Source organism: Mastacembelus armatus, chromosome 23, assembly GCF_900324485.2.
Source record: "Mastacembelus armatus chromosome 23, fMasArm1.2, whole genome shotgun sequence".
NCBI lineage: Eukaryota > Metazoa > Chordata > Actinopteri > Synbranchiformes > Mastacembelidae > Mastacembelus > Mastacembelus armatus.
The window spans coordinates 16141848-16169578 of NC_046655.1; the positions used below are offsets into that span (position 1 = coordinate 16141848).

Here is a 27731-nt window from a genome sequence, read left to right on the forward strand (position 1 = left end):
AGACTCAGTTTGGGCGGCCATCTGCCTCGACCGGTTGGGGTGAGTGGATAGAGGAGAGAGAAAAGAACAGCAACAATAAACAACAAATAGACACTGCAGGTTGGTGGGACCAGTAACTGCACATCAGCGACATACAGCTCCAGGACCAGGGACACCTGCAGAAGGTACAGAGAGAGAGAGGGAGAGAGGGAGAGAGGGAGGGAGAGAGAGAGAGAGAGAGAGAGAGAGAGAGAGAGAGAGAGAGAGAGCGAGCACAAACTAGGGGAGAGAGAGAGCACAAGGTTAGAGACATTCAATGGTGGAATATACATGTCGGGGGAGGAGAGGAAGAGAGGGGAGGGGAGGAGGATGCATCTGAAGAAGTGACCAATAATCTGTCAGGCTTCTTCACTGCTTCCTGTTCATATGTTTAAGAGACAAACACAGACCAGGAGCCTGCAGTCAGGACTCTGTGTTGTTGAAGGTGACCTGGGTCTGTTTAGAATGGGGGGTGTCCCAACACAAACAGCAAACAGTCTGAAACCAACAGTTTACTGTCTTTGTTTTGTTTATGTTTTTTTTGTTTTTTATACCAAAAGGCGACCTATTCTTAGGTCTGTAGACTTTCTCTTAAAGGGCCAGTTCCCTCAGAGACGTTTGTTAGCTCTGCTCACTGTGGAAAACAGCAACAGGGGCGTCGCGCAAACATTCAGGCTCTTTAAGAAAACCAGTGTTTCAGTGCAGGGTTAAGGGCCTTCAAATATGTGTTCAGGGCTCAGCAGCTCCTGTTTCCTGGGGAAAGATTACGGCGATGCTCCAATCTAAACATTTCCTCTCCGTCCCTGGACCTGACTAATCTCTGGACACACTGTGTGTTAAATAAGAGTCAGAGCCCAGAGAAGGAAATCTGACGACTGTTCATGTGGTACCTGACACGCCGCAGCTGCAGAGTGTTAGCTACGTCAGCATCACGGCTCTGCACAGACTCGAATAATTCAGCAGCTGAAGAGCAAACTGAAGGGAAAGAGAGAAGTCGGTTAATTCTCAACTTCTGTCAGCTGAAGTGTAAATGTCAGGTTGGCCGAAAAAAGCAGCTGAAGTGTCTTTAGTGTGATTAAAGCACTGGAAGGAGTTTCAGTGTCAGAGGTGAAAGGTCATTTGTGTGAAGGCGGGGTCAGACTGTGTCTTCTTTATTGGGGCTATAATAAGTAGCTGCCAGAAACACACAGATGTTTGAGATCAGCGGTTTCTGTTTTCGTGCTGTGAAGTTTCCTGACTGGACTGTGTGAGTTTGAAGACGAGATCTGATGTGGCCACATCCAGACAGGAACCAGACCTGTCATGACAAAAGGTTGACAGTTTAGTGAACGACGACTCAGAGACCCCCCCCCCCCCCCCCCCCCCCCAGATCCTGGATCCTTTTCTGCTGCTGTGTGTTGCTGTGTGTGTACATGTGTTTTCCATTTCAAATGACCTCATTTCTCAGGCCAAGGGTTGAATGACATCATCCTGCTGTCGACAGATGAAACTTTTTTTATTGCAACACACACACACACACACACACACACACACACAGACACATCTGCAAGAGAAATCACTTGGAGCCCTGAACTTTTATTTTGGCGAGCCGATCAGAGACCGTTAGAAGGCAAATGTTTTGACAGCGGGGATCAGACGGGGGAAATGCTGCTCTGTGATTGGCTATTAGTTACTAACCCAGCAGCAACAATGGCAGCACTGCTGATCCTTCACATGAACCGTCCCCCTCCTGTCAGACAGATGTTCACAGATTCTGTGGGGTCCATTTGTAGCCACTGGAGTCCCACCTAAGCCCAGTTTGATCAGCACTTTTCTGGTTTTTGCTGATCCTGTTGGTTCATCGTGACATAATTAGAAACAGGTACTACAGATTCTACAGCGACTGTGAGGTGTTTGTGTGGTGTTGATGTATTTTCTCCTCTCCTTTCATCCTCCCCTCTGTCCTGCAGACTCCAAAGCCATTGTGGACGGGAATCTGAAACTGATCCTGGGTTTGATCTGGACCCTGATCCTACACTACTCCATTTCCATGCCTATGTGGGAGGATGAGGACGACGAAGACGCCAAGAAACTGACCCCCAAACAGCGTCTGCTGGGCTGGATCCAGAACAAGGTGCCCCAGCTCCCCATCACCAATTTCCACCGGGACTGGAGGGATGGCAAGGCGCTGGGAGCACTGGTGGACAACTGTGCCCCTGGTAGGATCAAACCATTGATCAGTTACCCTGAGAATCACTGACCTGGAAGTGTTTTCTGAATGTATGTTGTTTGTTGAGTTGTTTATCCTAAAAAATACTTTTTTTACTCTTGTGTAGAAATGACTTGGTACAAAACTTTTCAGTCAGAGAGAAGAGACTTGCAGGAGAGTTTTCAAACTGCAGTCACGCAGGTTTTTGGCTGAAACAAACAGTCATGAAATCCAGTTAACAGCTGATGTGATGTCTGTCCGTGCTGCCTCCAGGTCTGTGTCCAGACTGGGAAACATGGGATCCCAGTCAGCCTGTGGAGAACGCCAGAGAGGCCATGCAGCAGGCGGACGACTGGCTCGGAGTGCCACAGGTAACACGTACCTCCAACATTTCTCTGAGAGAACTCATCAGCGTTAGGACCTTTGCAGTATCTGATACCAGCAGCACTGGACCTGTGCCGCACTACAACGAACAGCATCAGGAAGTTTCTATGTGCATCAAGATAAACTTTCTGCAGAAATCCAGCCTGTGGCATCATTTTACCTTGACGTGGCTTCCTGCTAATGAGCGACAGCAGCAGTTGTTCAACACTGACCAGACCTTAGTGTTTTAACTCAGACCTCCTCCATGACCTTTTCCAGTTTGGCTCGAACTGAAACAGCTGATCTGATCAACTGTCTCTCTAGTCAGTCTCTAGTCAGTCTGTGCCTCTTCCATCATTGGTCTTTGAATTCAGGTCTGGTCTTACGCTTTGTTCACTGAAGTGTTTCTGATGAGCATCTTTGGTGTGTTTTTCCAAGAAAGTCACTTTTTACTTTTACTTTTTCTACGGCTGTAAGTTCATCCTCTCCTTCCTCCCCAGGTGATCGCTCCAGAGGAGATCGTCGACCCGAACGTGGACGAGCATTCTGTGATGACCTACCTGTCTCAGTTCCCCAAAGCCAAACTAAAGCCTGGCGCCCCCCTGAGGGCAAAGACGTTGCACCCAAAGAGGGCCAAAGCCTACGGACCAGGTGAGGGAGTCAACAGGACCAGACTCCATCCAAAACCTGATGTGTTTGAATCCACTTCTATTAGTTAAAACCAACTGTCTTTATAATATGACAAGGACCTTTTTATAAATAGTGTATGTTTTTATTATTGTATACTTGAGTAAGCCACTGTGTATGACCGACAGTATTTCTGTGTGGGGTGGGAGGGTCGGGGGGGTATTATGTGGAGAAAAGCTTGTTTCTGGTTTGTTTTACACAATTAAACCCAGAAAGTGTAAAATGATCTTTAATTCAAATGCATAATTAAAAAAAGGAAACCGTTCAGATGTGATGGAGTTTTGTTTAGGTTCTCTGACATAACGTCTCTGTGCTCTGTGACACTGCACTACTTTCCTCTCAGGCATTGAGCCTCAAGGTAACATGGTTCTGAAACCAGCGGAGTTTCTGGTGGAGACGGTGGAGGCCGGACTGGGTGAGGTTCTGGTTTATGTGGAAGATCCAGAAGGACACACAGAGGAGGTGGGAGCACACACTAGGGTTATATTTATCTAAAGACAAGTGAACAAAGCACAGCTGAAGTCTCTGCTTCCATCAGGCCCGAGTGATCCCCAACAATGACAAGAAGAGAACCTACTCTGTGGTCTACCTGCCCAAGGTGGAGGGCCTTCATAAAGTGAGAGACTCCGGCTGCCTGGGCACTTTGAGCTTTGGCTCAGGCGAGCCTTTGGAAGACTGACAGGTGTTTTCTGTTCCCAGGTGAAAGTGCTGTTTGCTGGGCAGGACATAGACAGAAGCCCCTTCATGGTGAATGTTTCCAAGGCCATGGGCGACCCGACCAGAGTTCAGGCTCGTGGGCCAGGACTGCAGCCAACAGGGAACGTGGCCAACAAACCAACATACTTTGACATTTATACTGCAGGTAACTGACCGAAACCTGCTGCCATTCAGACAAACGGTTTGACTTCCACTCATAAAGAAAAGAAAATGTTTGTCACATCCTTTCCCCAGTCTTTCAAAGTCTTGTTGTCTGTCTGTCCACCAGGGGCGGGTGCTGGAGACGTGGGCGTCATCATTGTAGATTCAAATGGTCGGAGGGATACAGTGGAGATTGTCTTGGAGAACAAAGGCGACAGTATTTTCCGCTGCACCTATGTTCCCGTCCTGGAGGGGCCTCACACCATCTATGTGACATTTGCTGGGCAACAGATTCCCAGAAGCCCTTTCACTGTCCACATCTCTGAGGGTAGGTCCTACACACGTACGGTCACACGGCGATGGGTCTGTTGTTCCTTACAAAGATTTCAGATCTAGGCTAAATCCAGAACTTGTCTCAAAATTTATGTTGTCGTAATATTAAAATTGTCTTTATGGAAAAGTCTTGGTTCTCTGAGACCAGCAGATATTTTGAAGTTAATCTGTAAGACCAACATCATCCACTCCTCAGCGTCTGAACCTAAACTTTCTAATTCTGATGTCCAGGCTGATTACGAATTAAAGGTTTTTGGTTTCTCTGAAAGCTGCAGTTCAGTCTACAGGTCTGATGGGACACTTGCGCTTGCTCCCAAGTACTTTGGTTTTATTGGCTGAGCTGTGTGCTTCCATGGTTTTGGGCTGGGGTGTTTGACCTCCTGGCTGCTCCTTCGCCTGCAAGCAGAGGTGTGGACACTTTAACGGACTGGGACTTACTGTCTGGATTTAGACCTAAGGTTAGGACTTGGTACAGGTCCTGTCTGTTTGGACCTTACTTGCATTGGCATTAGTGTCTTTGACTTGAGGATATCTAGACTTGTGTTAGAGAAATTAAAATGTTTCCCCTCCTGTGACCTGATCCACCTTACTGTAGTAGAACTGAAACCCTTCTGAATGGGGCCTATTATGTATTGTGGAAATATAATTGTTGCTGTCAGTGAGCACAGTTTGCTCTGACCTTGACTATTTGATAAGGGCCCAGATGTCTTTATGTGAGAAATCACCTCCTTTTGTATTTCCATGAAAACTGATGTGTTGGGCTGCAAGCAGCCAGAGACCCTCATGCTGTACCAAGGTGCTGTGTGACGGTTACTGCTTGCAAGTAAAACTTCTATATAATCTTACCAAAGTTCATCCTCTGAGTCTATTTGTTAAAAAGAATTTACCTAACAACTTGACTTGAGACTTGATTTAGGACTGGACTTAGGACTGGTCTTACTCACTTTGGACCTTATGCATGTCTTAAATTGACTTTGGGAGTTACCTGTTTTGCGATTTGACTTTGGACTTGACTGACTTGTTTCTTGGGGGCTGCTGGTCTTGATTTGGGACTTACTGTCAGCACTTGGCTGTCTTAACCTGTAACTTCACTGTGGACCTGCTCTTTACGACTTGTCCTAAAATGTCGACTGAAACTTGTCTGTAGTAGTTCTGGGCTTTGATTCAGGGATTGCTAGTATTCACTTGTCTGGACCTGACCTGGGACTTGCCTTGTCTAGATTTGCCTTGGAGCCTGACTTGAGACTTGACCCAGGATTTTTTGACTGGCGGTCTGGAGGTATTGTTCCTCCCTCTGTGTATAAATGTGTCATCGCTGTTGTTCCCTCCTTCAGTTTCACAGAGTATCCGACCTCCTGGGTCTCCAGTGCAGATCGTACCTCAGTCCATACGTTCCCCACCCTCAGACAAGACAAGGAGAGCCCCCCCTCCAACACCTCCCAAGCCCAGGCGACCAAGTTAGTACAGGCCAGGGGGGCTGGGGTGTGACTGGAGCCTGCTTGTGCTAGTCTGGTTTCCTTCCACCTCATCTCAAAACCATCTATGCCCCTGAATGCTCTGAACGGGGTTTTCCAGCCTTCTAGCATGTGCAGCACCTGCTTCATCCCGAGCAGCTCTGTCTCTTCCAGCAGCTCAGAAACCCAGTGACCATGGAAGGGTTGAGCCCTCTACGGTCAAGACCCTGCACTTCTTTGTTCACTGGACTCATAACTCAGATTTCTACCTCTCTCCATCTTTGCTGCTTTTGCTTCCATCCTCAGCAAACTGCTTGTCTCCGTGCTGAAGAGCTCTATAACTGAGAGGAACGTGTGATTGTCGATGTAGGGTCAAAGGTTTAGGGTTCACAGTTCACTGGTGTCATGTAGTGTTGCCTCATTTCATTAATTAAAAACTGTATGAAAAGTCACATGAACTGATCACATGTCATCATAAACTTTTCAAAGTCTAAACTTCAATGGAATCAAGTCACGTCCATCTACACAGATGTGGGTCTCTGGACCACGTTATACAGGCAGCAGTGGCTTTAAAACAGGACAATGGTGGATCCCAGTGATGTCACATTGTGACAGTTTGCTGCTTGCAGCTTTACCTGGAAAATGGTTTGTAGGAAATTGAACAAATTTTGCATTTAAATTTCTATTTTGGCCCACAGTGTGTTATATTAGGCTTTGTATGGTGAGGACTTATCTTCCAACAAGTGGAAAGAAAAGTTAAGAGAGGCCACAGGTGAGATACAGGTGTTCAGGTACTAGATGATGCCAGTCTCCTAGAAAAGCACCCACTTAACTCAGCTCCTGGAGTCTGTTTCATGTGTTCAGTCTGTGCTGGGAACATCAGTTAATTGATCAATTAATTGACCTGCAGCCAATTAAACTGCAAAAGTTTATAGACACTTTGAATTTGTGAACTTCATCTACCTTGCCCCAGGGCTTTAGAAATACTGAAGGCATGAGTCCAAAATCTGCTTTTTCAACCCAGACACCAAACACATTTGGGCTAAAATTTTGCTTTAGGCGCATTTAGGACATGAATCAGTAGCAGGTAGAAAAACAACAGTATGTTTATGTGAGTTTCTCTGTATTAATTCCTAAAGTCCCAGTCTAACCAGTGTCTCCCATCTCCCTCCACTGGTCCACACAGCCTGTAACCCGAACGTCTGCAGAGCGTCTGGCAGGGGTCTGCAGGCAAAGGGCCTGAGAGTGAAGGAAGTAGCAGATTTTAAAGTTTACACGAAAGGAGCTGGAAGTGGGGAGCTGAAAGTCACTGTCAAGGGACCAAGTAAGTTGTTTTAAAATCTTAATTTGTAGAGCAGCCATAAACGAGCAAAACTGACTGAGGATGATGTATTTATTTCAAACAGAAGGCCTGGACGAGCCAGTGAAGGTTCTTGAGCTGGACAATGAGATCTATGAGTGTAATTATTACCCCATTATGACAGGAAAATACGTCATAACCATCACCTGGGGAGGACACAGCATCCCACGGAGGTGAGCCGATCAGCTGATCTTATCAATTTACCTTGGTGGGTTTAGCCTAACAGGAAGCTGAGACAGCTAAGTCCAGTTCTCTGAGCATGAAACCTGTGAAAATGAACTCACACAGGGAGTTTATAGTCAGTGTAAGCACAGCATTGTAAGGGACCCAGCAGTGGACCCTGAGGTGCTCCAAGGACTCACTTCTGTGTAGATGGATGGAAGTGTAGACTTTTTGAAAAGATGATGATGTGTGTGTGGTTTAGTAATTGTAAATGCTTTTATGTTTGGACTTGCTTTAGGTTCTTTTAGGACATGAAAGTTATCAGTAAAGATCACTTTTAGTAATCCCTGATCTACCACTCTGACCAGGTGTCTCCTTCCAAAGCAAGATCATAGTCATGTTTTCGTTTTTTCTTTATCTTTTTCTTTTCTTACAGGAGTGAATTATGGAAAATATTGTATTGCTACAAATTTTTTGTCATATTCTGTCCACAATATCTGCTGTATATGAAAATGTCTGGTGCTTTATAAACTTTTGCATGTGTCGTAATAACGTTCAGCCTGTACTGTCATTTAAATCTCTCACTGGGATTGTGGAAATGATGTTTGTTTTTAGTCCATTTGAGGTATACGTGAGTGAGGAGGCGGGGTCCCAGAAGGTGAGGGCCTGGGGTCCAGGCCTGGAGACTGGCATGGTGGGGAAGAGTGCGGACTTTGTGGTGGAGGCTATCGGGACGGAGGTGGGAACTCTTGGTACGTTATAGTAAAACACAACCAGAACACACGAGAAAAGGGTTTCTTCTCAGCCTTATCTGAAGCGTTACCAGCCGGACCACAGCCAGACCACAGCAGGCTTTAACTGTTCTCTGTCGTTCCTTTGGCCCTTGAAAACAAAATGATTGCTGTTCATGCCAGGACAAAACTGAGATTTCAAAGCAGCATCCCAAAGCATTTCAAAATAAAAGTGTGTATCAGTCAACAAGGATGTTGTGGTGTTTTCTCATTCCATGGAGGAGAATTTTGGGAAACAACCTGTTTAATGATGAGAAGAGAGGAAATAAGGCATGTAGGGAACTCAGACACATCCTGTGGTTTGTTCGTGTTTGACTGCAGGTTTCTCCATCGAGGGTCCCTCTCAGGCTAAGATTGAGTGTGATGATAAAGGTGATGGGTCCTGTGATGTTCGATACTGGCCGACTGAACCCGGGGACTATGCCGTCCACGTCATATGTGACGATGAGGACATCAAAGACAGTCCTTTCATGGCTCATATCCTCCCTGCCGCCAATGACGTGTACCCAGAGAAGGTCAGACCACAAACTGGCTGATTTCAAAATCATATCACACACGTTACGTTGAACATGATGTGCTGAATATTCTCGCCTCCACCAGGTGAAATGTTACGGTCCAGGTCTGGAGCCTCTGGGCTGCATCGTCAACAAACCTGCTGATTTCACCATCGATACCCGCGGAGCCGGAAGAGGGGAGCTGAAGATCTACGCTCAGGTCAGAAAACGCAGGTCTTCAGAAAAAACACGTGTAATGACGGTGTTATCATAGCAGCTGAGAGAAGTGTGTGTTTGTGCTTACAGGACGCAGAGGGTTTCCCCATCGACATACAGATAACAGACAACGGAGACAGCACCTACTTCTGTGTTTACATTCCCACTAAACCCATTAAACACACCATCATCATCACGTGGGGCGAGGTCAACGTTCCCAGCAGTCCCTTCAGGGTATCCAGAGTTTATTATGGGGAGAGTTCATTTTACATACGCCATGAAGACAAATGACTGTCTGTTCTGTATAAGTACTTAAATCTACATAAAAATAAAATGTTCTTTGTAGTTCAGATTTATGTTGATGAAGTATAATCAAAAGTGTGTGTGCGCCGTGGATCAGGTGACCATCGGAGAAGGCAGCCATCCAGAGAACGTGAAGGTTTACGGTCCAGGTGTGGAGCACACAGGGCTGAAGGCCAACGAGCCGACCTACTTTACTGTGGACTGCAGTGAGGCCGGCCAGGGTGAGACGTGGTTGTGGTCCAAAATCTTCCTGCTCCGTGTGTTGTCCTGCTGTTTTTGTTCTGACATCACTTTCATTTTCTTGTTAATTCTCAAAGTTGAGGGAGTTTCTTGACTAACCAGCATTCCCAGACTATATGTCTTTTTTGAATTGTGGCATTAGCATGTTGAGACGGTGACTGACTGTCTCTCCAGTCCCACTGATAGTACTGTTGTGCTTCAGTTCCACTATATCAGGTTTAGTGGGAGCTGCAGTACAGAACTGCTGGAACAGCACCAATGTCTCTGACTCTCTGTTATCAAGCTGCTTTCACTCTGTACCCTTGGATTAGTCCGAGGCTGAATGCTGCAGGTGTAAACAACCCTATGTGGTTTAATTTGAAGTGTTTTACACCCGTTTTTACCTGCAGGGGATGTCAGCATTGGGATCAAGTGTGCTCCAGGTGTGGTCGGACCTGCAGAGGCAGACATCGACTTTGACATCATTAAGAACGATAACGACACGTTCACGGTGAAGTACATGCCTCCGGGTCCCGGGCAGTACACCATCATGGTGCTGTTCGCTGATCAGGTGAGTACACAGACAGGTACGCTGCTTCTGTTACAGCTGAATATAAACTAAACAAACTTCTCACGTTTAATGGTACAACAGGAAATTCCCATCAGCCCCTTCAGAATAAAGGTGGATCCCTCCCATGATGCAGCTAAAGTCAGAGCAGAGGGACCTGGACTCAGCAGGACAGGTGAGCTGCTGTCACATTTAGATGAAGATTTGAAACAGAAGCTAAATCATTTTGCAATGGGTTTTTGGCCTCTGTGTCACTGAAACAGCCGATTGCATTTTCATTACTGGTGTCAACATTCAAACTGTCAGTCTCCTCATCAAGGCGGCTGCACCTGGGACAACCAATCCCTACTCTGCTTCTGACTGGCTGGTGTCTTCGTTGTCTGGGTTGGTTTAGCTTAGGGTTAGGATTGGCCAACCTGATATTTTGGAATCACGTAATGAGTCTGTGACTTTAAGGATTTAATTTGGGCGAAGTTAGAGCTGAGTCTCATCTTAGTGTGTAGAATTCCAGAGCTCCAATTAGTTTCATTGTCCAGGATTAATTTGTGCTGTGGAAGTTTTTTATTCCTGCACAAAGCAACTGAAATTTAGACTTTAGTGAATTCATAAACGTGGTTCATCCAGAATTCATTTTTGTAATTTGTGCTTTTGAATTGAAATTTTTGTGAATGAATGAATTATGGAAAATGTGGTTTAACACAGTTACACCTGGTTATATTTATGCAGCCGTAATATCTGAAGGAAACATAAAACTAGAAATGCAGCAGAATTCTGAGCTGAAGTGAAGTTTGTGTCGTGACTAAATCGAGACAAAGCTCCTCACGGTGCGTGTCATTTTCTCTGCGCAGGTGTCGAAGTGGGTAAACCGACTCACTTCACCGTTTACACAAAGGGAGCAGGTAAAGCCCAGCCTGAGGTTCACTTCAGTGCAGCAGCTAAAGGCGAAGCTGTCCGAGACTTCGAGATCATCGACAACCACGACTACTCCTACACCGTGCGCTACACGGCCGCCCAGCAGGTAAAGAGCACCTGAGCTTCATCGTACCACTTCATATGTGAGCGCTGTGGTAAACCTGAGTCAGCAGTAGTCTGTGTCTCTGTCAGGGGAACATGTCCATCGCTGTGTGTCACGGAGGTGACCCCATCCCCAAAAGTCCATTTATCATCAGTGTGGCCCCCCCACTGGACCTCAGCAAGGTCAAAGTTCAGGGCCTGAACAACAGTGAGTACATGTGGCCTCAAACTGCTGTTTTCTTCAGGAACCACAAAACTAACTTTGATCACCATTGAGTCAGTTTGCTTCAGGATATTCAGACCCATTCACCAGGATTAGAAATAAAATCTGTATCTATATTTTTTTGCGTTTTTTTGTGTTTCTTCCATTTAAAGACCTTCAAAACTTCCCTGTCGTCAAATCCCACAAAGCAGTGGGTCCATGCAGACTTCTGCAGGCCCCTGTTTAACCTGTTCCTCTGTTTGTTTGTTAAAATCAGAGGTGGATGTTGGGAAGGACCAGGAGTTCTCCATCAGTACTCATGGAGCTGGAGGTCAGGGCAAACTAGACGTGAAGATCACCTCCCCATCCCGTCGACCAATCCCTTGCAAGCTGGAGTCAGGCTCAGCCAATGAGCTTCACACAGTGAAGTACATTCCTCCAGAGGAGGGACTGTACAGAGTTGACATCAACTACGACGGGAACCCTGTCCCTGGAAGTCCATTCACTGTGGAGGGTGTCATGCCCCCCGACCCTTCCAAGGTCACTTACTGTAGAGATATTTTCCTTCAAGCTTTTTCCTAAACAGAAATCTATAAGTTTCATTAGTTTTACTTAATTCCCTGAGAATTTAAACTTGCACTGGCAGCCCATCACACTTTGTCAGATCTGCTTTGTGCTGTAGATCCTTTGCAACAAAAATCACCTTCTGTCTGTTACAGAAAAACGGGGTTGGCCCTTTAGCTATCCCTCTGTGTCCAAACACTAGCTGGTTCTATAAAAATACAAACGCTGACGTGTCTCTGTGTCTTCTCGCCAGGTGCGAGCCCATGGTCCAGGTCTTCAGGGAGGTGTTGTGGGTAAACCGGCCCCCTTTTCTATTGACACAAAGGGCGCTGGTACTGGAGGCCTGGGCCTGACGGTGGAGGGACCTTGTGAGGCCAAGATTGAATGTCAGGACAATGGTGACGGATCCTGCTCTGTGTCCTACCTGCCCACCGAGCCCGGTGAGTATGCTATCAACATCCTGTTTGCAGACCAGCATATCCCAGGGTCGCCCTTCAAGGCCATAGTCCAGTCCGTGTTCGACCCCACCAAGGTGACAGCCAGCGGCCCTGGCCTAGAGCGAGGCAAAGTCAATGAGGCCGGATCCTTTACGGTGGACTGCTCCAAAGCTGGAGAGGCCGAACTTACTATCGAGATCATCTCAGACTCCGGAGCCAAAGCCGAAGTTCACATCCAGAAAAACAGCGATGGCACCTACTCCATCACTTATATCCCCCAGTTCCACGGCATGTACACCATCACCATCAAATATGGAGGACACACAGTGCCCAAGTTCCCCACCCGACTGCAGGTGGACCCAGCTGTTGATGTTAGCGGGGTCAAAGTCTACGGACCAGGAGTCGAACCCAGAGGTACGTCCTTAAAGCTTGTTTACGGGACGCAGGGTTCATCCCTTCACATGGATTTAGCATAGCTTTTATATTTAAGAACTAAAACTCAGATTTACTACAAAGTACCCAACTATTTCTCCACAGGCGTCCTGAGGGAAGTGACCACACACTTCATCGTGGACACTCGAGCTCACTATAAGAGCGGTGGCAGTCACATCAAAACCTGTATCTCCAACCCGTCAGGGTCCAACACCGACACCTACATCACGGACAAGGGAGATGGGACGTACCGGGTGGAGTACACGCCGTATGAGGATGGTGAGGATGGAAATGTCCTACTACATATCTGGGGCGTGAGCTTCTGGAGCTGGGCTTAAAATGCTGCAGGCAGTGGGCAGCAAAACATCTGTGAAATAAAAGCTGCTGTGGCTTTACACAGCTTTCCTCTGCCACAGTGAGGAGAAGAAGCTTCAACACACTGACATGTTGTAAATATATTGGACACCTCACTTTTATAAAACCGGGATGTCCGTTAGTTGGGACCTGACTTTCCTGCCCCCCTTTTTCTGTGTGAAATCTGTGGACAAATCCGTGGACAGATGTTCTGACTGTGTTCCTCCTGTCTGGCTGTAGGTTTGCATCTGATTGAAGTCTTGTTTGACGATGTCTCGGTGCCTAAGAGTCCATTCAGGGTGTCCGTGACTGAGGGCTGTGATCCCAGTCGGGTCCGAGCGTATGGTCCCGGGCTGGAGGAAGGACTGGTCAACAAGTCAAACCGCTTCACCGTGGAAACCAGGTGATTTCTCCACATTACCTCACACACATGAGACACATTTACCTGAATTTGTCTGTGCATCCCACTTACTTCCTGTCTTTTCCCCTCAGGGGTGCTGGCACCGGGGGTCTTGGCCTGGCCATTGAGGGTCCATCTGAGGCGAAGATGTCCTGTAAGGACAACAAAGATGGCAGCTGCAGCGTGGAGTACATCCCCTTCACTCCTGGGGAGTATGACGTCAACATCACCTTTGGAGGCCTACCAATCCCAGGTAGCAGGTGCACCTGCTTAAACCCAGTTCTCAGACCTGGTCATGGCAGTACTGGTCTGCACACTTCTTGTCTCTGTGTTGCAGGGAGTCCATTTCGTGTCCCAGTTAGAGAGCTGGTGGATCCCAGTAAGGTGAGGTGTTCAGGTCCCGGCCTGGGGAGTGGAGTCCGGGCCCACGTCCCTCAGACCTTCACTGTTGACAGCAGCAAGGCTGGGGTGGCCTCCCTGGAGGTTCAGCTGTATGGGCCCACAGGTAGGACCCTGTAGACAGTCCTGAGGTGCCCCCTTAACTGTCTGTGGATAAGAAGAGCAGACGGGACCTAATTTGACTTCTGTTAAATATTTTTTTAAATTTTCATTTTATTCCACTGAAGCTCCTTCTGTCTCAGATGATGTTGTTCTGGTTTTTATTGATTGTGTGTGTCCCTACATGCTGCAAACACAGGGTCCCCCCCCCCACACACCTTCTAACCTGATCTCCAGCACCGTTTGAGGAAATGTTGAATTTAAATAATATTTTTTTTTTCTCCTGACAAACATTTTGTCTTTGTGGACAACCAAAGACAACCCTCTGTCTAAAACCAAAGTCCAAAACTGTCTCTAGAACAGAACTGAAGTCAAATCTCCTGGTGGTTCTTCAGGTGTGGCCGAGCCAATCAGCATCATGGACAATGGGGACGGTACACACACAGTCAACTACACTCCGGCCAGCGACGGCCCATACACGGTGTGTGTGAAGTACGCGGACCAGGAGGTGCCTCGCAGGTCAGCACCGCAGAGACTAGCACATCACCAAGTCCGGGTCTGGCCGGTTCAGGTCTCACCTTTCACATGTCTCCTTTCAGTCCTTTCAAGATCAAGACGTTACCGGCTCATGATGCCAGTAAAGTCCGAGCCAGCGGCCCAGGTCTGAATGCGTCCGGGGTTCCTGCCAGTCTACCGGTTGAATTCACCATCGATGCACGAGATGCTGGAGAGGGACTGCTCACTGTTCAGATCCTGGTGAGTCGCAGAGTCCTGTTCTGCTTTAAATGGTTGCTCTTTAAACCAGCTCCAATCTCAGACCTAGTGTGGGACCTCTCGTTCTGTCCTTTATATCATAGAGGTAAATAAGAACCAGCAGGATCTTCAGGTCAAATAGGAGGTTTGCTAATACGCCTGTTCCCAAATGTTTAATTTGATCATTTAATCAAAAAGACCAAACAACAAAACATCCATGTAGCTTGTTACACCTTCCATTACATTACATGACCATGTTTCTCTGTTTGCACTGGAATACACTGGTCAGTTTATTAGGAACCACCGTGTCAGACCCAGTCAGTTTGTGCAGCTGCTGGACTACATTGTGTTATACTTACAGTGCCTCTTTACATTTATACAGGTACCTAATAAACTGACAGCTCAGTGACTATGAAAACCTAAATTTGTACCAGTTTCTTTTTCTTAGGCAGCAGCTCAGTTCACATCTGAAATGTGCAGAAAACAAAAGTGTGGTTGCTCAGAAACCTTAAAAAGTTCAGTTCCCCCAGTTCAGCAGTGACTACACTTCTAAATGGATTTGAATGATTATTATTAACTTTTACAGACCCTAAAACCCCAAAAGGTTTTCAGAGTCTGTACTCCGTCAGGACTGAAAAGGCGCTTTCAGACCAAGACAACTGACTTTTTTTGGTTTCACTCAGACCCATCCAGATCTCTGTGAACTCCTCCGTCCCACAGAGGCTCAGTAAACCCTGGACTTCAGCGTCGTCGTTGTAGGCGGCTAACAGAGTGTATCAGCTAACACGGTGCTGCTTTGGCCCCGTGTTCGACCAATCAGTGTCACGGTGTCACTCCTGGGAGAGCTCCTGCCCTGAACAAGGAGCTAAACAAGTAGAACAGAGACTAAGACCTGTGGTCGTCCTCAGACACACGAACCGTCCTCTAACAGTTCTATGAAAAGCTGCTTCGGTCCGAAAGCGCCTGATGTGAGCTAGAGGTGTTTGGTAGGAAAGGTAACACACACCTGCAGCTGCACCGCTCCCCAGTCTCTTCTCTCTGTCTGTTACTGCTCCGCTGCCGGGGCTTGTTGCTGTCGCTGCAGGGTCCCGATGGTTGCAGGCGAGAGGCCTCTGTGTTTGTGGAGGACTGGGGCAGGAGGGTGTGGGAGTCGCATATACTAAAGAAAACCATCCCCTTCAGTATTCTGAAGAGAGGCTGCGTAAGGCCTGGCGCTTCGACGCCTCCGTCACCTCGTCTCATGTCTCCCCCACCCCTCGTTCCCTCCCCCACCTCCTGTTTGTCACATTTTACCTTTCAGAGGAAAAGCCTCTCACAGTCGAGGTGGTTTTCTGCTGCCTCGGACTCAGGAAGGATCCTGACATGTCTCACAGTTTAGTTCTTCATAAAACTGATCTTTACTGTAATATTAGGATTAATTCACGATAACACTCATTGAGTAATTTAGGGCATTTTGATGGATTATCCTCTCAGTTTATGGACTCTATGAAAGTGCTTTAATCCCTTTCAGCTTCTTACCTCAGCATTTAAACTCAGATTTATTCAGACACCTTTTCCTCGTTCATTGCTTGTATTTGGCTATTTCAAATGTAAAACAGTAACATTTTGTTCAGCTGATAAATATTAAATGAGTCTGTCCTGACTCTACACGTGATGTTTTCCTGCCTCCCCCTCCCCCTCGAGTCTCCATGTGGACTGACCTCCATTCAGCTTGTCTAACGGACAGATGTGGTTTTCAGTTCTCCACTAACCGGGTGCTTCATAAACCTCCAGCCCTCCTCTGCTGCCCCTGTGTGATGTGGACTCGTAGAAACACAGACGCTCGATGCATGTGAGCACTGTGAGCACCACTGGTCTCAAACCAGCAGCAGCCATCGAGTCCAGTTCCTGGAGACATCGAGCAGACCGCCCCACGACTCCAGTGTCCTGACCAAACACTGATGTGTTTATCCACAGAGCAGCTGCTTCAGTTTAGTTGTAGCTTCAGGTCAAACTACAATAACTAGCAGCTTCTGTGCTGGTGAACCCAAAGTGACTGGGGAGGAAGAAGCACTGAGATCCACAGTGAAAATCCTCTGTTCCAAGTAAAAGTCCTGCACTCCAAATGTTACTGCAGTACAAGTACTTAAAAGTACCATCATCCAAAGTAAAAGTAGTCATTGGGCACGATGGCCCATTTCACATGAACGGATCTGATTATGATTATTGAATTCTAATTATTGATGATTGTGTTGATCACTTTAATGTTGGAGCTGGCAAAGGTGGAGCTGATGCACCAAAAGTTCAAATACAGTAAGATGTCGAGCTGCTGTGTGAGATAAGTGCATGACAAAGGTATGAGACCACTGATGGCCAGTACTTCCCCTCGCAGTAGTTTTACTTCAGTCTGCTGTACAGATGTATACACAAACCCAGACCCACCACTGACTTCCTGTGTGTGCGTCCAGGATCCGGAGGGGAAACCGAAGAAGGCGAACATCCGAGACAACAGAGACGGGACGTACACGGTGTCCTACGTCCCTGACATGGCGGGACGTTACACCATCACCATCAAATACGGAGGAGACGAGATCCCATACTCGCCGTACCGGATCCACGCCATCCCTACCGGAGATGCCAGCAAGTGTCTGGTCACAGGTCAGACTCTCTCCACCAATCACATTTGACCACCTGAAAGTGTCTCCTGGTCTCTGAGCCTGTTGTTGTTTTCCTACAGTGTCCATCGGAGGACACGGCCTGGGTGAGTAAATCTTCTCTTGATGCAAAGGCTCATAAAATGTGTCACGTGGAGGCGGCGGCGCTCTCATCACCGAGGGATAGAAAAATGTCACATGATCCTTTAACACTGTGGTTGAAAGGCTGAAATAACTTTAGTTCGATGCTGCTTTAATAGTCCAGTTTGTCTGCAGCCCCAGTAAGTTACAGTACACACAGTATACATAAGTGTTTTAATCCATATAAACCGCAGCTCGCCCAGTTCTCCTCCTGTTCAGTAGTCCAGCTGACTCGTCCTCCATCTTGTCAGGATCAGGTATCGGCCCCACCATCCAGATCGGAGAGGAAACCGTCATCACTGTTGATGCAAAGGCTGCTGGGAAAGGTAAAGTCACCTGCAAGGTGTCGACTCCTGATGGGGCAGAGCTGGACGTGGACGTTGTGGAGAACACCGACGGGACCTTCGATATTTACTACACAGCTCCAGAGCCCGGGAAATACGTCATCACCATCCGGTTTGGAGGGGAACACATTCCCAACAGCCCCTTCCACGTGGTGGTGAGTCGCGGTCCTGCACAGGCTGGGAGGACCGGGTTTGTGTGGTCAGTGGTTCCTGGTCCAAGAGTCCGATGTGTAGTGGAGCTGCACGTCACCCAGCCATTTTCCACCGTTACAATCTGATCAGACTGGGAACCCCTGGATGATTGGTTATTGATTAATGTTCTAATGAAGAAATTAACAGAACACATCTCTAACAGTGGCAGCACTTTTCATGTGTGTGTTAATCTGCAAACCTTTAAATGTCGTAATTTACCTCTGAAAACTAAGAGCAACCACACTAGAGCACGTTTTTTACCTTAAAATGCGGTTCATGCACGCACTGTTAATGATCTGTGGGGAACTCAAATGGATTCTCGGCACTTTGTAAGGGGCCAATCATTTGAAAGCCATTCCTTCATTTATACGGTAAAGTTGAAAGTTGTGGTTGAAGTTAAGTTTTACCCTTTAAACATATTTTATATAAATATTTTAAACTCACGTCTGCTGGTCATATTTCAATAATTTCTCCAGGAGAACATGAGGAGCTTCACTACAACAGACAGACATTAGTGCTGCTGGTGCGCACGCAGCTGTGTGTGTCTGTTTGCTAAAGGTTTACCTTGTTCCCCGTTAGGCGAGCGACACCGTCCCAGTAGTAGAGGAGCCAAGTGACAAGGTCCAGTTCCAGCAGCGCTGGGTACTCGGCTCCTGCTGGGCTTTATCTGTCCCACAGTCAATAACTGCACATGTGCGCTGATTGATTTTCTGGCTCAGCATGATGCTGCAAGTTGAATCTGCTGCTGCATGTTGGATGAGCGGCACCAGTTCGACTCAACTAACTCAGACTAAAAACTACAGACAGCTCCAGCTCTGTTCTGTGTCTGTCTTTTCCTTTATATTTGCTTTATTATTCTCTTCATTGCTTTTTATATTTGTTGCTTTTTAAATGTGTTAACTTTTATTTCGTATTGATGTCTGATATTTAATGTGCAACACTAAACACCTATTTATGCTCCTGCTCAGATTTTCATCATTAACAGGATTTAACAGTTAAAAGATGTTTTGTCTAACTGGTTTTAGACCAGTCTCAGACCTGAACTGGATCCAGCCCCTGATGCTGTCTCAGCTTCTCTGCTTCCTCCTCCCTCCTCTCTGGCTCATTTCCCAGAGTTCCCAGCATGTGACACTAACTGCCCTCCTCTCTGGCTCTGGTTTAGGCGACCGATGATCCCATCAGCCCCGTGGACGGGATGGAGCCAATGCTCCGCCCCTTCAGTCTGGTCATTCCCTTCACTGTGCAGAAAGGAGAGATCACAGGTAAGAGCTGGCTTTGTTTATCTCATCAGACAACTAAAACCCACATTTCAGTGTCAGCAGCTGCTCAGTTTGTGTTTTGAATAACTCCCACGTGCAGGTCCACACCAACAGGGGTGAGGCTATTTCGTAGTTTTCTAATAAGACAAATCAGGATTTGGATGCGCATACCGTGCTTGTTAATAGGAGACGATCACAGTTGGTTTGCATCTACACCTCGAATTTTTGGCAAGAAAAAAGAACATATCACTAGGCTACAAAATAGCAGCCAATGGCACATTGAGTCCTGCAGAATCTCTGTCAGAATTTAACTCCAGAACCACAGTGGGAACCATGATAAGTGAATAGGTGTTGATTTGATATCCAGGTGATGTACGAATGCCATCCGGTCGAACCGCCTGCCCTCACATCATCGATAACAAAGACGGCACTGTCACTGTGAAATACTCCCCAACTGAACGAGGGCTGCATGAGATGGATATCAAATACGACGGCAACCACATCCCAGGTAACTCCTCCACTGGTTCTGACGTGAGTTTGCTCTGCTCTTTCCTTTGAAGAGCATACAGTTTTATTTTGGGGTGTCCTGAGCTATCTCATTCAGGTCTGACCAATCAGAATGTTTTAACTCTAATGACACTGTGAAACGTCACACTTATGCAGATGTTTCTTCTTTGCTTCAGGAAGTCCACTTCAGTTCTATGTTGACGCCATTAACAGTGGTCATGTAACAGCGTACGGTCCCGGTCTGAGCCACGGCATGGTGAACAGGCCAGCTACCTTCACTATTGTTACTAAAGATGCTGGAGAAGGTATCAACACCATGAGTCATAATTTATATAGCACAGGTATTTGTCAGTAATTGTAGTCTCATAACTCAGTTCAAGGTTTATTGACAGAGCATATATTTGCTAATTAATTAAAAATAAATAATATTCTACACTCACAGAATAAATAAATAGAAAAAAAGGATGAAGGAATAAAAAGGACTGTCTTGCTTTTTGACCAGCATTGAATGTATCGTCTGTCTACCTGCAGGGGGTCTGTCTCTGGCTGTCGAGGGTCCATCCAAAGCAGAGATCAGCTGTAAAGACAACAAAGACGGGACGTGTACCGTGTCCTACCTGCCCACTGCACCTGGAGACTACAACATCATTGTCAAGTTTGATGACAAACACATCCCCGGCAGCCCCTTCACCGCCAAGATCACTGGTACTAAACCTGAATCACTGTAATATTTAATTTAGCGGTGCAGCTGCAAGTTTGAATTTTTTGTTTTTTCATCTTAAATACAAGCAGATCAGCTGATTCTTGCTCTGCACTTTTGTGTTTTGTGGCAGAACTGACCTGCTAAAACAACAGGTTCTTCACAGTTCTGTATTCCACTGACGTTTTTACAAATCAGTCAGTCTCATGGAGTTCTCCAGGGTTCAATATCAGGACCACTTTGTTTATTTTTTTATTAATGTGTCTCCGCAGTAACGTTACATATATAAACAGCAGTTCATGTTATGCAGGTTTGCTGGGCTTTTTCTATTAGTGAAGCCGTCTCTTCGTCTTTAGTCAAGTCATTACTTGAACCATGTTTCTGTACCAAACACTGGCACACTGAGTTGTTTTCTGTTAATTGATGTTTGATTTCCAGGTGACGACACTATGAGGACATCCCAGCTTAACGTTGGCACGGCAACAGATGTTTCATTAAAGATTACGGAGACAGACCTGAGCAGTTTGATGGCGACAATCAGAGCGCCATCTGGAAACGAGGAGCCATGTCTGCTGAAGAGGCTGCCCAACAGACACATCGGTCCGTTTTTACTGTTTAAAATTACTGCACGGAAGCTGCAAAAAGAACACCAATGTTAGGCTAGCACTGGTCATCCAAGGTGTATCCAGGACTTGTAGCCTAAACTAAATAATCAGCAACTTTAGCCATGTCTCATTGCCAAGTGTTAGATTAGCCTGTTATTGACAGCCTGTTAGGACTTTAAATGCAAAGTTTAGGACTCGGATTAGACTTGAAAATAAGGACTTAGTCCCAGCTCTGGTTCATCGAAGGAGGTTTAAGGATGTTTTACAGTAGAATAACAGACAAGTGAGTTCTGGTTTCTCCTGCCTGCAGGTATCTCCTTCACACCAAAGGAAGTGGGTGAACACGTGGTGAGTGTGAAAAAGAGTGGGAAACACGTGACCAACAGCCCCTTTAAGATCATGGTGGGTCAGTCTGAGATCGGAGACGCCAGTAAGGTGAAGGTTTACGGCCAGGGGCTGGTCGAGGGACGCACCTTCGAGGTGGCCGAGTTCATCGTCGACACCAGGAGCGCGGGTACGAACATTATTTATAACAGCTGATGTTGATGTTTGAAGTGACAGGATTGACCTTTTATTTTAATAAGATCATTTATACACATTTATTCCACGTGTAACAACTGAAATATTCAAATAAAACATAATCATTTGTCCTTAAACTTATGTCTTATTGTTATTGAGTTTTGCAGATGATTTATTGTAAAAACAACAATTTTAAACTAGAGGTTTGACTGAGGGACAGTAACTGCAGTTTTGCATAAAAGAGCATGTGTCACTTTTCAATGTATAATTAGAAGTAATGATAAACAAGATTCTGTTAATTATTATCCATGAAGCACAGGAAGTTCCTTTTGTGTGGACCTGAATCTCTTCCTGTCTGCTCTCAGGTTATGGAGGTCTTGGCCTGTCCATCGAGGGTCCCAGTAAGGTGGACATCAACTGTGAGGACATGGAGGACGGGACCTGTAAAGTCACCTACTGTCCCACTGAACCTGGGAACTACATCATCAACATCAAGTTTGCTGACCAACACGTGCCAGGTCTGAAGCACCTGTGACCTCAGACCCAAAGATTTCACCCCAGGTGGTAAAAGCACAAGGGGACTTTCCTCCAATGTTCTGTTTCTGACCCAACAGGAAGTCCGTTCACAGTGAAGGTGTTTGGTGAGGGCCGGATGAAGGAGAGTATCACCACCAAACGTCAGGCTCCCTCTATCGCTACTGTGGGCAGCACCTGTGACCTCAACCTCAAAATACCAGGTGAGCTGTGACACGTCTGTCTCTGCCACCTGTCAGGCCTGCCCCCTCTGCTTCCTCCTCTTCACCTCCTTCTATTTGTCCCTCGTTTCCTTCCTGTCCACCCTGGCTCTCTCACTGGTTTTAGGGAACTGGTTTCAGATGGTTTCGGCTCAGGAGCGTCTGACTCGGACATTCACTCGCAGCAGCCACACCTACACTCGCACTGAGAGGACGGAAATCAGTAAAACCCGAGGAGGAGAGACGAAGAGGGAGGTCCGTGTGGAGGAGAGCACACAGGTCGGAGGAGACCCGTTCAGGGACGTGTTTGGAGATTTTCTAGGACGAGAGAATTTGAGCGGGTTCAGCGGCAGCCGGCCGCCGCTGCAGGACGGTGTGTGTGGAGCAGTGTGTGTTTTAATTCAGGACCTTTAAACCAGTTTCCTGAGTGTGTGCATGAGTGTTAGACTGGGAACAAAGTCCAACTTCACTGTTCATTTAACCTGATTGTGCATGTCAGTGTCATGTCTGCGTTTTACTCTGGCTGCTCAGGGACAGACACTTTTGGGGGATGTAAGAAAAGAAAAGGTCTGTGGACCTGAGCATGCTGGTATTTTCTTGGTGCATGTGCTGTAAACACTCACAGACAATGTTCAGCAGGACAAACTGTGTGATTTATCCCCCCTCAGGTGAGGCAGGTAACCAGGACATGACGGCTCAGGTGACGAGCCCTGGAGGGAAGACAGATGATGCAGAGATCATTAAAGGAGAAGACAGCACCTACAGTGTCCGCTTCATCCCTCAGGAGATGGGCCCTCACACCGTAAACGTTAAATACCGGGGCCAACACGTCCCTGGGAGCCCTTTCCAGTTTACTGTGGGGCCCCTGGGAGAGGGAGGGGCCCACAAAGTTCGAGCAGGAGGAACTGGACTGGAGCGAGGAGTGGCCGGGATCCCAGGTGTGCTGGAAATTTCTATTCAAGATTTGTTTCTCTTCTTTACCTTCAGTGACACTGTTGAAAATGTGGTTGTGAATTTTCAGCTGAATTCAGTATCTGGACCCGAGAGGCTGGAGCTGGAGGTCTCTCCATCGCTGTCGAGGGACCCAGCAAGGCGGAGATCTCCTTTGAAGACAGAAAGGACGGGTCCTGCGGCGTCGCCTACGTGGTTCAGGAGCCAGGTGAGGCTCTGGCAGAAGTCTTATTGAAATCAATACTGAGGATTCTGGCAGAGAGGCATGACCATGCCGGAAAAACTCTATTCAGTCATTGGCTGTTGTCTTCTCTCCAGGTGATTATGAGGTTTCCATTAAATTTAACGACGAACACATCCCAGACTCTCCCTTCATCGTCCCCATCGCCACTCTGTGTGACGACGCTCGCCGCCTCACCATCACCAGCCTGCAGGTGGGAACGAAATCTTCTACAACTCAGACGAGAGCCAGCTGAGCTCTCCACATCAAACCCTCTTATTAAAGGCCACGTCTTTATTATAAATACATTTATTATTACTGACTGTACTTTGGTTTATATATGTGAGTAAATGTGGATGGATACCTGTCTCTTAACTGTTTAACCTCTGACCTTTGAGTTCACCATTTGTCGTCTCCTGCACCACAGACTTTATTTACACAGGGAAAGGTCAATGTGCTGATCTTCACTAAGAGCAAAGGAACAACAGGGAGAAATCTTCCAAAATAGTTCCAGCTGTGAAAACCAAAAAATCTTATTTTTGACAGTTTGGAATTGTAAGAGATCCATGGAAAGGAACGTAATGACAGTGCTTTGACTCAACCTAGTGCAGGCTCAGATACTTCATACTTCATATAAAAACAGGCTGTGGATGTGTATTAACATAAATAAAATAATAAAACCCTCTTTGCTGGCCGTTCTCCATTAGGATGTGGGTCTGAAAGTGGGGCAGGAGGCCTCGTTCGCTGTGCAGCTGAATGGAGCCAGAGGCCTGATCGATGCAAAGATCCACACGCCATCGGGGGCCATCGAGGAGTGTCACCTCAGTGAGCTGGACAGTGGTGAGACCCAGCAGCTGGCAGTGTGTGGTCTGAGAGGAAGGATTTCATGTGAACCTTTAGCTTTACCAGGAAAAACCAGAGACGCGTATTGATCCAAAACAGAGTCACTACGCCTACAGTTAACTTTTCAAATGTCCGACACTTCTGGTGAAACGCATTTAGCTCTTTTGTTAATTTTGGGAACATAATTAAAATTATTAGGATCATTTTGTCATGTAAAGAACAAAAGTTATTTTTAAATAGGATTGATATAAACCTGGAGTTATTATAGATAATACAGGACCCAGCTTCTTATGTGTAAGATCTCTCTGATGTTTTATGTCCCCCTTGTGGTTCTACAGACCAGCATGCTATCAGGTTCGTCCCCAGGGAGAACGGGATTCATTCTATCGATGTTCGCTTCAATAGCAGCCATGTTCCCGGCAGTCCCTTTAAGATCAGAGTGGGAGAGCCAGGACAGGTTGGAGATCCTGGAATGGTGTCTGCTTTTGGACCTGGACTGGAGGGAGGAACCACAGGTATTTACCTTCATTTCAAAGCCAGTCGAGAAAACAAGTCGATTTTATTCTGTGACTGATGCACCCGTGTCCTCCTTCAGGTGTGGCATCAGAGTTTATCGTGAACACATGTAATGCCGGCTCGGGGGCCCTGTCTGTGACAATCGACGGACCGTCAAAAGTGAAAATGGACTGTCAGGAGTGCCCAGAGGGCTACAAGGTCTCCTTCACACCCATGGCCCCTGGAAACTACCTGATATCCATCAAGTATGGAGGACCCCAGCACATCGTAGGCAGTCCTTTTAAGGCCAAAGTCTCAGGTGCGTCAAAGAGTTCTGTATGAGCCTGAAATTGGGACCTGATGTTCTGACCTGAAGTTCTGCAGCATTGTTGTGACAGAGCTGAGGTTTATTTATTCATCTGTGCAGGACCTCGTCTGTCTGGGGGCCACAGTCTGCATGAGACATCATCTGTTCTTGTGGAAACTGTCACCAAGTCGTCTGCGAAGGCCGGGGCCTTTGCCTCCTTACCCAAATTCTCCTCTGACGCCAGTAAAGTCATCTCCAGGGGCGCCGGCCTCTCAAAGGCTTTCATAGGTCAGAAGAACACGTTCACAGTCGACTGCAGCAAAGCAGGTGAGGAGGATCTGACCTGAAGAAGTCTGTCTCTGGTGTCTCTGTCTCTGTGGTCGTCTCTGTCTCTGTGGTCGACTGTCTCTGTGCTCGTGTCTGTTTCTGTGGTCGTCTCTGTGGTGGACTCTGAGCTCGACTGTCTCTGTGGTTGACTCTGTCTCCGTGGTCATTTGTCTCTGTGTTCATCTCTGTGGTCATGTCTGTCTCTGTGGTCGTCTCTGTGGTTGTCTATGTGGTCGTGTCTATCTGTGGTTGTCTCTGTCTCTGGTCATCTCTGTCTCTCTGGTCGTGTCTGTGGTCGTCTCTGTCTGTGGTCGTCTCTGTCTGTGGTCATCTCTGTCTCTGTGGTCGTCTCTGTCTGTGGTCGTCTCTGTCTCTGTGGTCGTCTCTGTCTCTATGGTCGTCTGTCTCTGTAGTGAACTCTGTCTCTGTGGTCATCTCTGTCTCTGTGGTCGTCTCTGCCTCTGTGGTCGACTGTCTCTGTGGAGGACTCTGTCTCTGTGGAGGACTCTGTCTCTGTGGAGGACTCTGTCTCTGTGGTTGACTCTGTCTCTGTGGTTGACTCTGCAGGCACCAACATGCTGATGGTTGGGGTTCACGGGCCGAAGACGCCCTGCGAGGAGGTCTACGTCAAACACGTGGGCAACAGGATGTACAACGTCACATACACCGTCAAAGAACAGGGCAGCTACATCCTCATCGTCAAATGGGGGGACGAGAATGTCCCCGGCAGTCCCTTCCACGTAACTGTCCCCTGAAAGCGTCACTGCTCTGCAGGTTCTCACCCTCCATGATGCACTGGACTCTGTTTTACTTCGTGCCAATGTTCTCAATGATGTTCCCGTTTGTCGTGTTTTATATGTGACCACATTTGTCCACAGCATCAGGTCAAGACGGTTTGTTCTTCATTCTGTCTGTTTTTTATTGAAATGCTGGTGCTTCACCTTTAAATGAATGAGAAACAGCATCTGGTCTCTTCTGATCCGTTTGGCCCGATACTAAACTTTATTCTAGATGTTGTTCTGTGAAACCAAAGTATTTTGGATTGATTTGATATTCAGGTGAGAAAATCAGTGGATTTGCTGTCAGAGGCAAAGTAACAGAGGATCTGAAGTCCCTGACGTGTTTGCACAAGTTACCTCACTCTAGTCCGGATGTTGTTCAAACACGTCAATTTCATTTTGCGTCTCGTGCAGACGAGATTTGAATTTGAATTAGACCCCGTTAGACCCTGTTAGACCCCGGGCACTGAAAGACTCGGCAGACAAAGTTACACTGATTCAGATTCAGTCAAGGGAAACATGATCTTTCTGTTATGATGAATTGCGTAATTTGGGCACGACCACTTCTCAGATCATTGTATTAATAAGCTTTGTAGTGGATATTTCTGGATTTAGCAAAACCTGTGGATTTCAAAATGGAAATTGCCCTTTTTTGTACTTCCTAATGTGGGACAGTAGAACCAGGAGGAGCAGCAGCTACTCCCTGTGGTGTCTGGTCGAAGCTGCATAAAGCTGAAGTTTTGAGAGGATCAGGGCAAACTGTGCTGTGACTTTACTAAACTCTTCGCTTTGATTTTATTTATTCTGCTTTTTTCTTCATTTGATTTTCTTTGACAGAAAATGGTCTTACCGTGGAGAGAGCAGGTCATGATGTCATTTTAACCACAGGAAGGACGTGCAGTGAAACAATCACTTTATTTTGTGAATGTGATGTTGCAATGACACGATATTAGAGTGATGTTTTATAGTGATTTTATATGCATCAGATGAACTGTTTGATATGTTCAACCTGTGATCTGGAAAGGTTGTGCAGGCATAATAAAAGTGTTACCGCTGCTGCTCGTCTGCTGCCGTGAAACTGATGGAATCTTCCTTTCGGTCCAAATCTGTTTTCATATGATGAAAGAAAACGTTATTTTCTAATTTTCACTGTGAAAATACAAAAGACAAGTCAAAAAGTTGCTGCACTGGTGAGTGACTAATGGTTCATACACACTTTGTTAGTGTTATTGTTATTAGTTTGATGGGAAAAACCGCAGCGACTGAAGACAAGCATCGTACCCCCTAACAGCCAGACCAGAACCCGGTGAGCAGGTTTGTCTGCTAAAGAGACAGATCAGATTAGTTTTGTTTTTTGTTCTGTGCTGGTTTGATCCTGTTGTCTATTCTTTACAGGTCCTCTCAGAGCGTCACCACCTTACCATGGTGGAGGGGTATGTGTGCCCCTCTGATCCTGGGAGCTGTGTTACTGGGGACAGGGGCCCCTGGGGGGGTCTCCCAAAGCAGA

At 46.8% G+C, this 27731-nt stretch overlaps 1 protein-coding gene across 13 annotated transcripts in view; it reads left to right on the forward strand.

Moving 5' to 3' along the window:
• Positions 1 to 27302, forward strand: part of LOC113141824 (filamin-C-like) — a 34255-nt gene extending 6953 nt beyond the window's left edge. The window contains exons 2-50 of one of the 13 annotated variants that reach the window (XM_026326390.2): positions 1968 to 2216; positions 2480 to 2577; positions 3070 to 3220; positions 3600 to 3718; positions 3795 to 3872; positions 3956 to 4118; positions 4242 to 4442; positions 5782 to 5904; positions 7088 to 7225; positions 7308 to 7434; positions 8039 to 8175; positions 8536 to 8729; positions 8815 to 8928; positions 9015 to 9158; positions 9325 to 9448; positions 9857 to 10017; positions 10099 to 10189; positions 10863 to 11032; positions 11119 to 11236; positions 11508 to 11770; positions 12048 to 12645; positions 12769 to 12942; positions 13258 to 13420; positions 13510 to 13670; positions 13755 to 13922; positions 14311 to 14434; positions 14515 to 14671; positions 15753 to 15869; positions 17116 to 17305; positions 17385 to 17408; positions 17694 to 17941; positions 18558 to 18620; positions 19141 to 19240; positions 19605 to 19745; positions 19921 to 20049; positions 20276 to 20449; positions 20883 to 21044; positions 21360 to 21563; positions 21934 to 22086; positions 22183 to 22305; positions 22430 to 22675; positions 22971 to 23240; positions 23324 to 23461; positions 23572 to 23687; positions 24181 to 24313; positions 24655 to 24831; positions 24912 to 25130; positions 25239 to 25445; positions 26013 to 27302. In XM_026326390.2, coding sequence (XP_026182175.1) covers positions 1968 to 2216; positions 2480 to 2577; positions 3070 to 3220; positions 3600 to 3718; positions 3795 to 3872; positions 3956 to 4118; positions 4242 to 4442; positions 5782 to 5904; positions 7088 to 7225; positions 7308 to 7434; positions 8039 to 8175; positions 8536 to 8729; positions 8815 to 8928; positions 9015 to 9158; positions 9325 to 9448; positions 9857 to 10017; positions 10099 to 10189; positions 10863 to 11032; positions 11119 to 11236; positions 11508 to 11770; positions 12048 to 12645; positions 12769 to 12942; positions 13258 to 13420; positions 13510 to 13670; positions 13755 to 13922; positions 14311 to 14434; positions 14515 to 14671; positions 15753 to 15869; positions 17116 to 17305; positions 17385 to 17408; positions 17694 to 17941; positions 18558 to 18620; positions 19141 to 19240; positions 19605 to 19745; positions 19921 to 20049; positions 20276 to 20449; positions 20883 to 21044; positions 21360 to 21563; positions 21934 to 22086; positions 22183 to 22305; positions 22430 to 22675; positions 22971 to 23240; positions 23324 to 23461; positions 23572 to 23687; positions 24181 to 24313; positions 24655 to 24831; positions 24912 to 25130; positions 25239 to 25445; positions 26013 to 26200 — 8030 coding nt within the window. In that variant the 3' untranslated portion in view covers positions 26201 to 27302. The remainder of the gene's footprint in view (positions 1 to 1967; positions 2217 to 2479; positions 2578 to 3069; positions 3221 to 3599; positions 3719 to 3794; positions 3873 to 3955; positions 4119 to 4241; positions 4443 to 5781; positions 5905 to 7087; positions 7226 to 7307; positions 7435 to 8038; positions 8176 to 8535; positions 8730 to 8814; positions 8929 to 9014; positions 9159 to 9324; positions 9449 to 9856; positions 10018 to 10098; positions 10190 to 10862; positions 11033 to 11118; positions 11237 to 11507; positions 11771 to 12047; positions 12646 to 12768; positions 12943 to 13257; positions 13421 to 13509; positions 13671 to 13754; positions 13923 to 14310; positions 14435 to 14514; positions 14672 to 15752; positions 15870 to 17115; positions 17306 to 17384; positions 17409 to 17693; positions 17942 to 18557; positions 18621 to 19140; positions 19241 to 19604; positions 19746 to 19920; positions 20050 to 20275; positions 20450 to 20882; positions 21045 to 21359; positions 21564 to 21933; positions 22087 to 22182; positions 22306 to 22429; positions 22676 to 22970; positions 23241 to 23323; positions 23462 to 23571; positions 23688 to 24180; positions 24314 to 24654; positions 24832 to 24911; positions 25131 to 25238; positions 25446 to 26012) is intronic. The other 12 variants (XM_026326391.2, XM_026326397.2, XM_026326392.2 and 9 more) reach the window with 12 other exon arrangements.
• Positions 27303 to 27731: the final 429 nt, after the last annotated feature.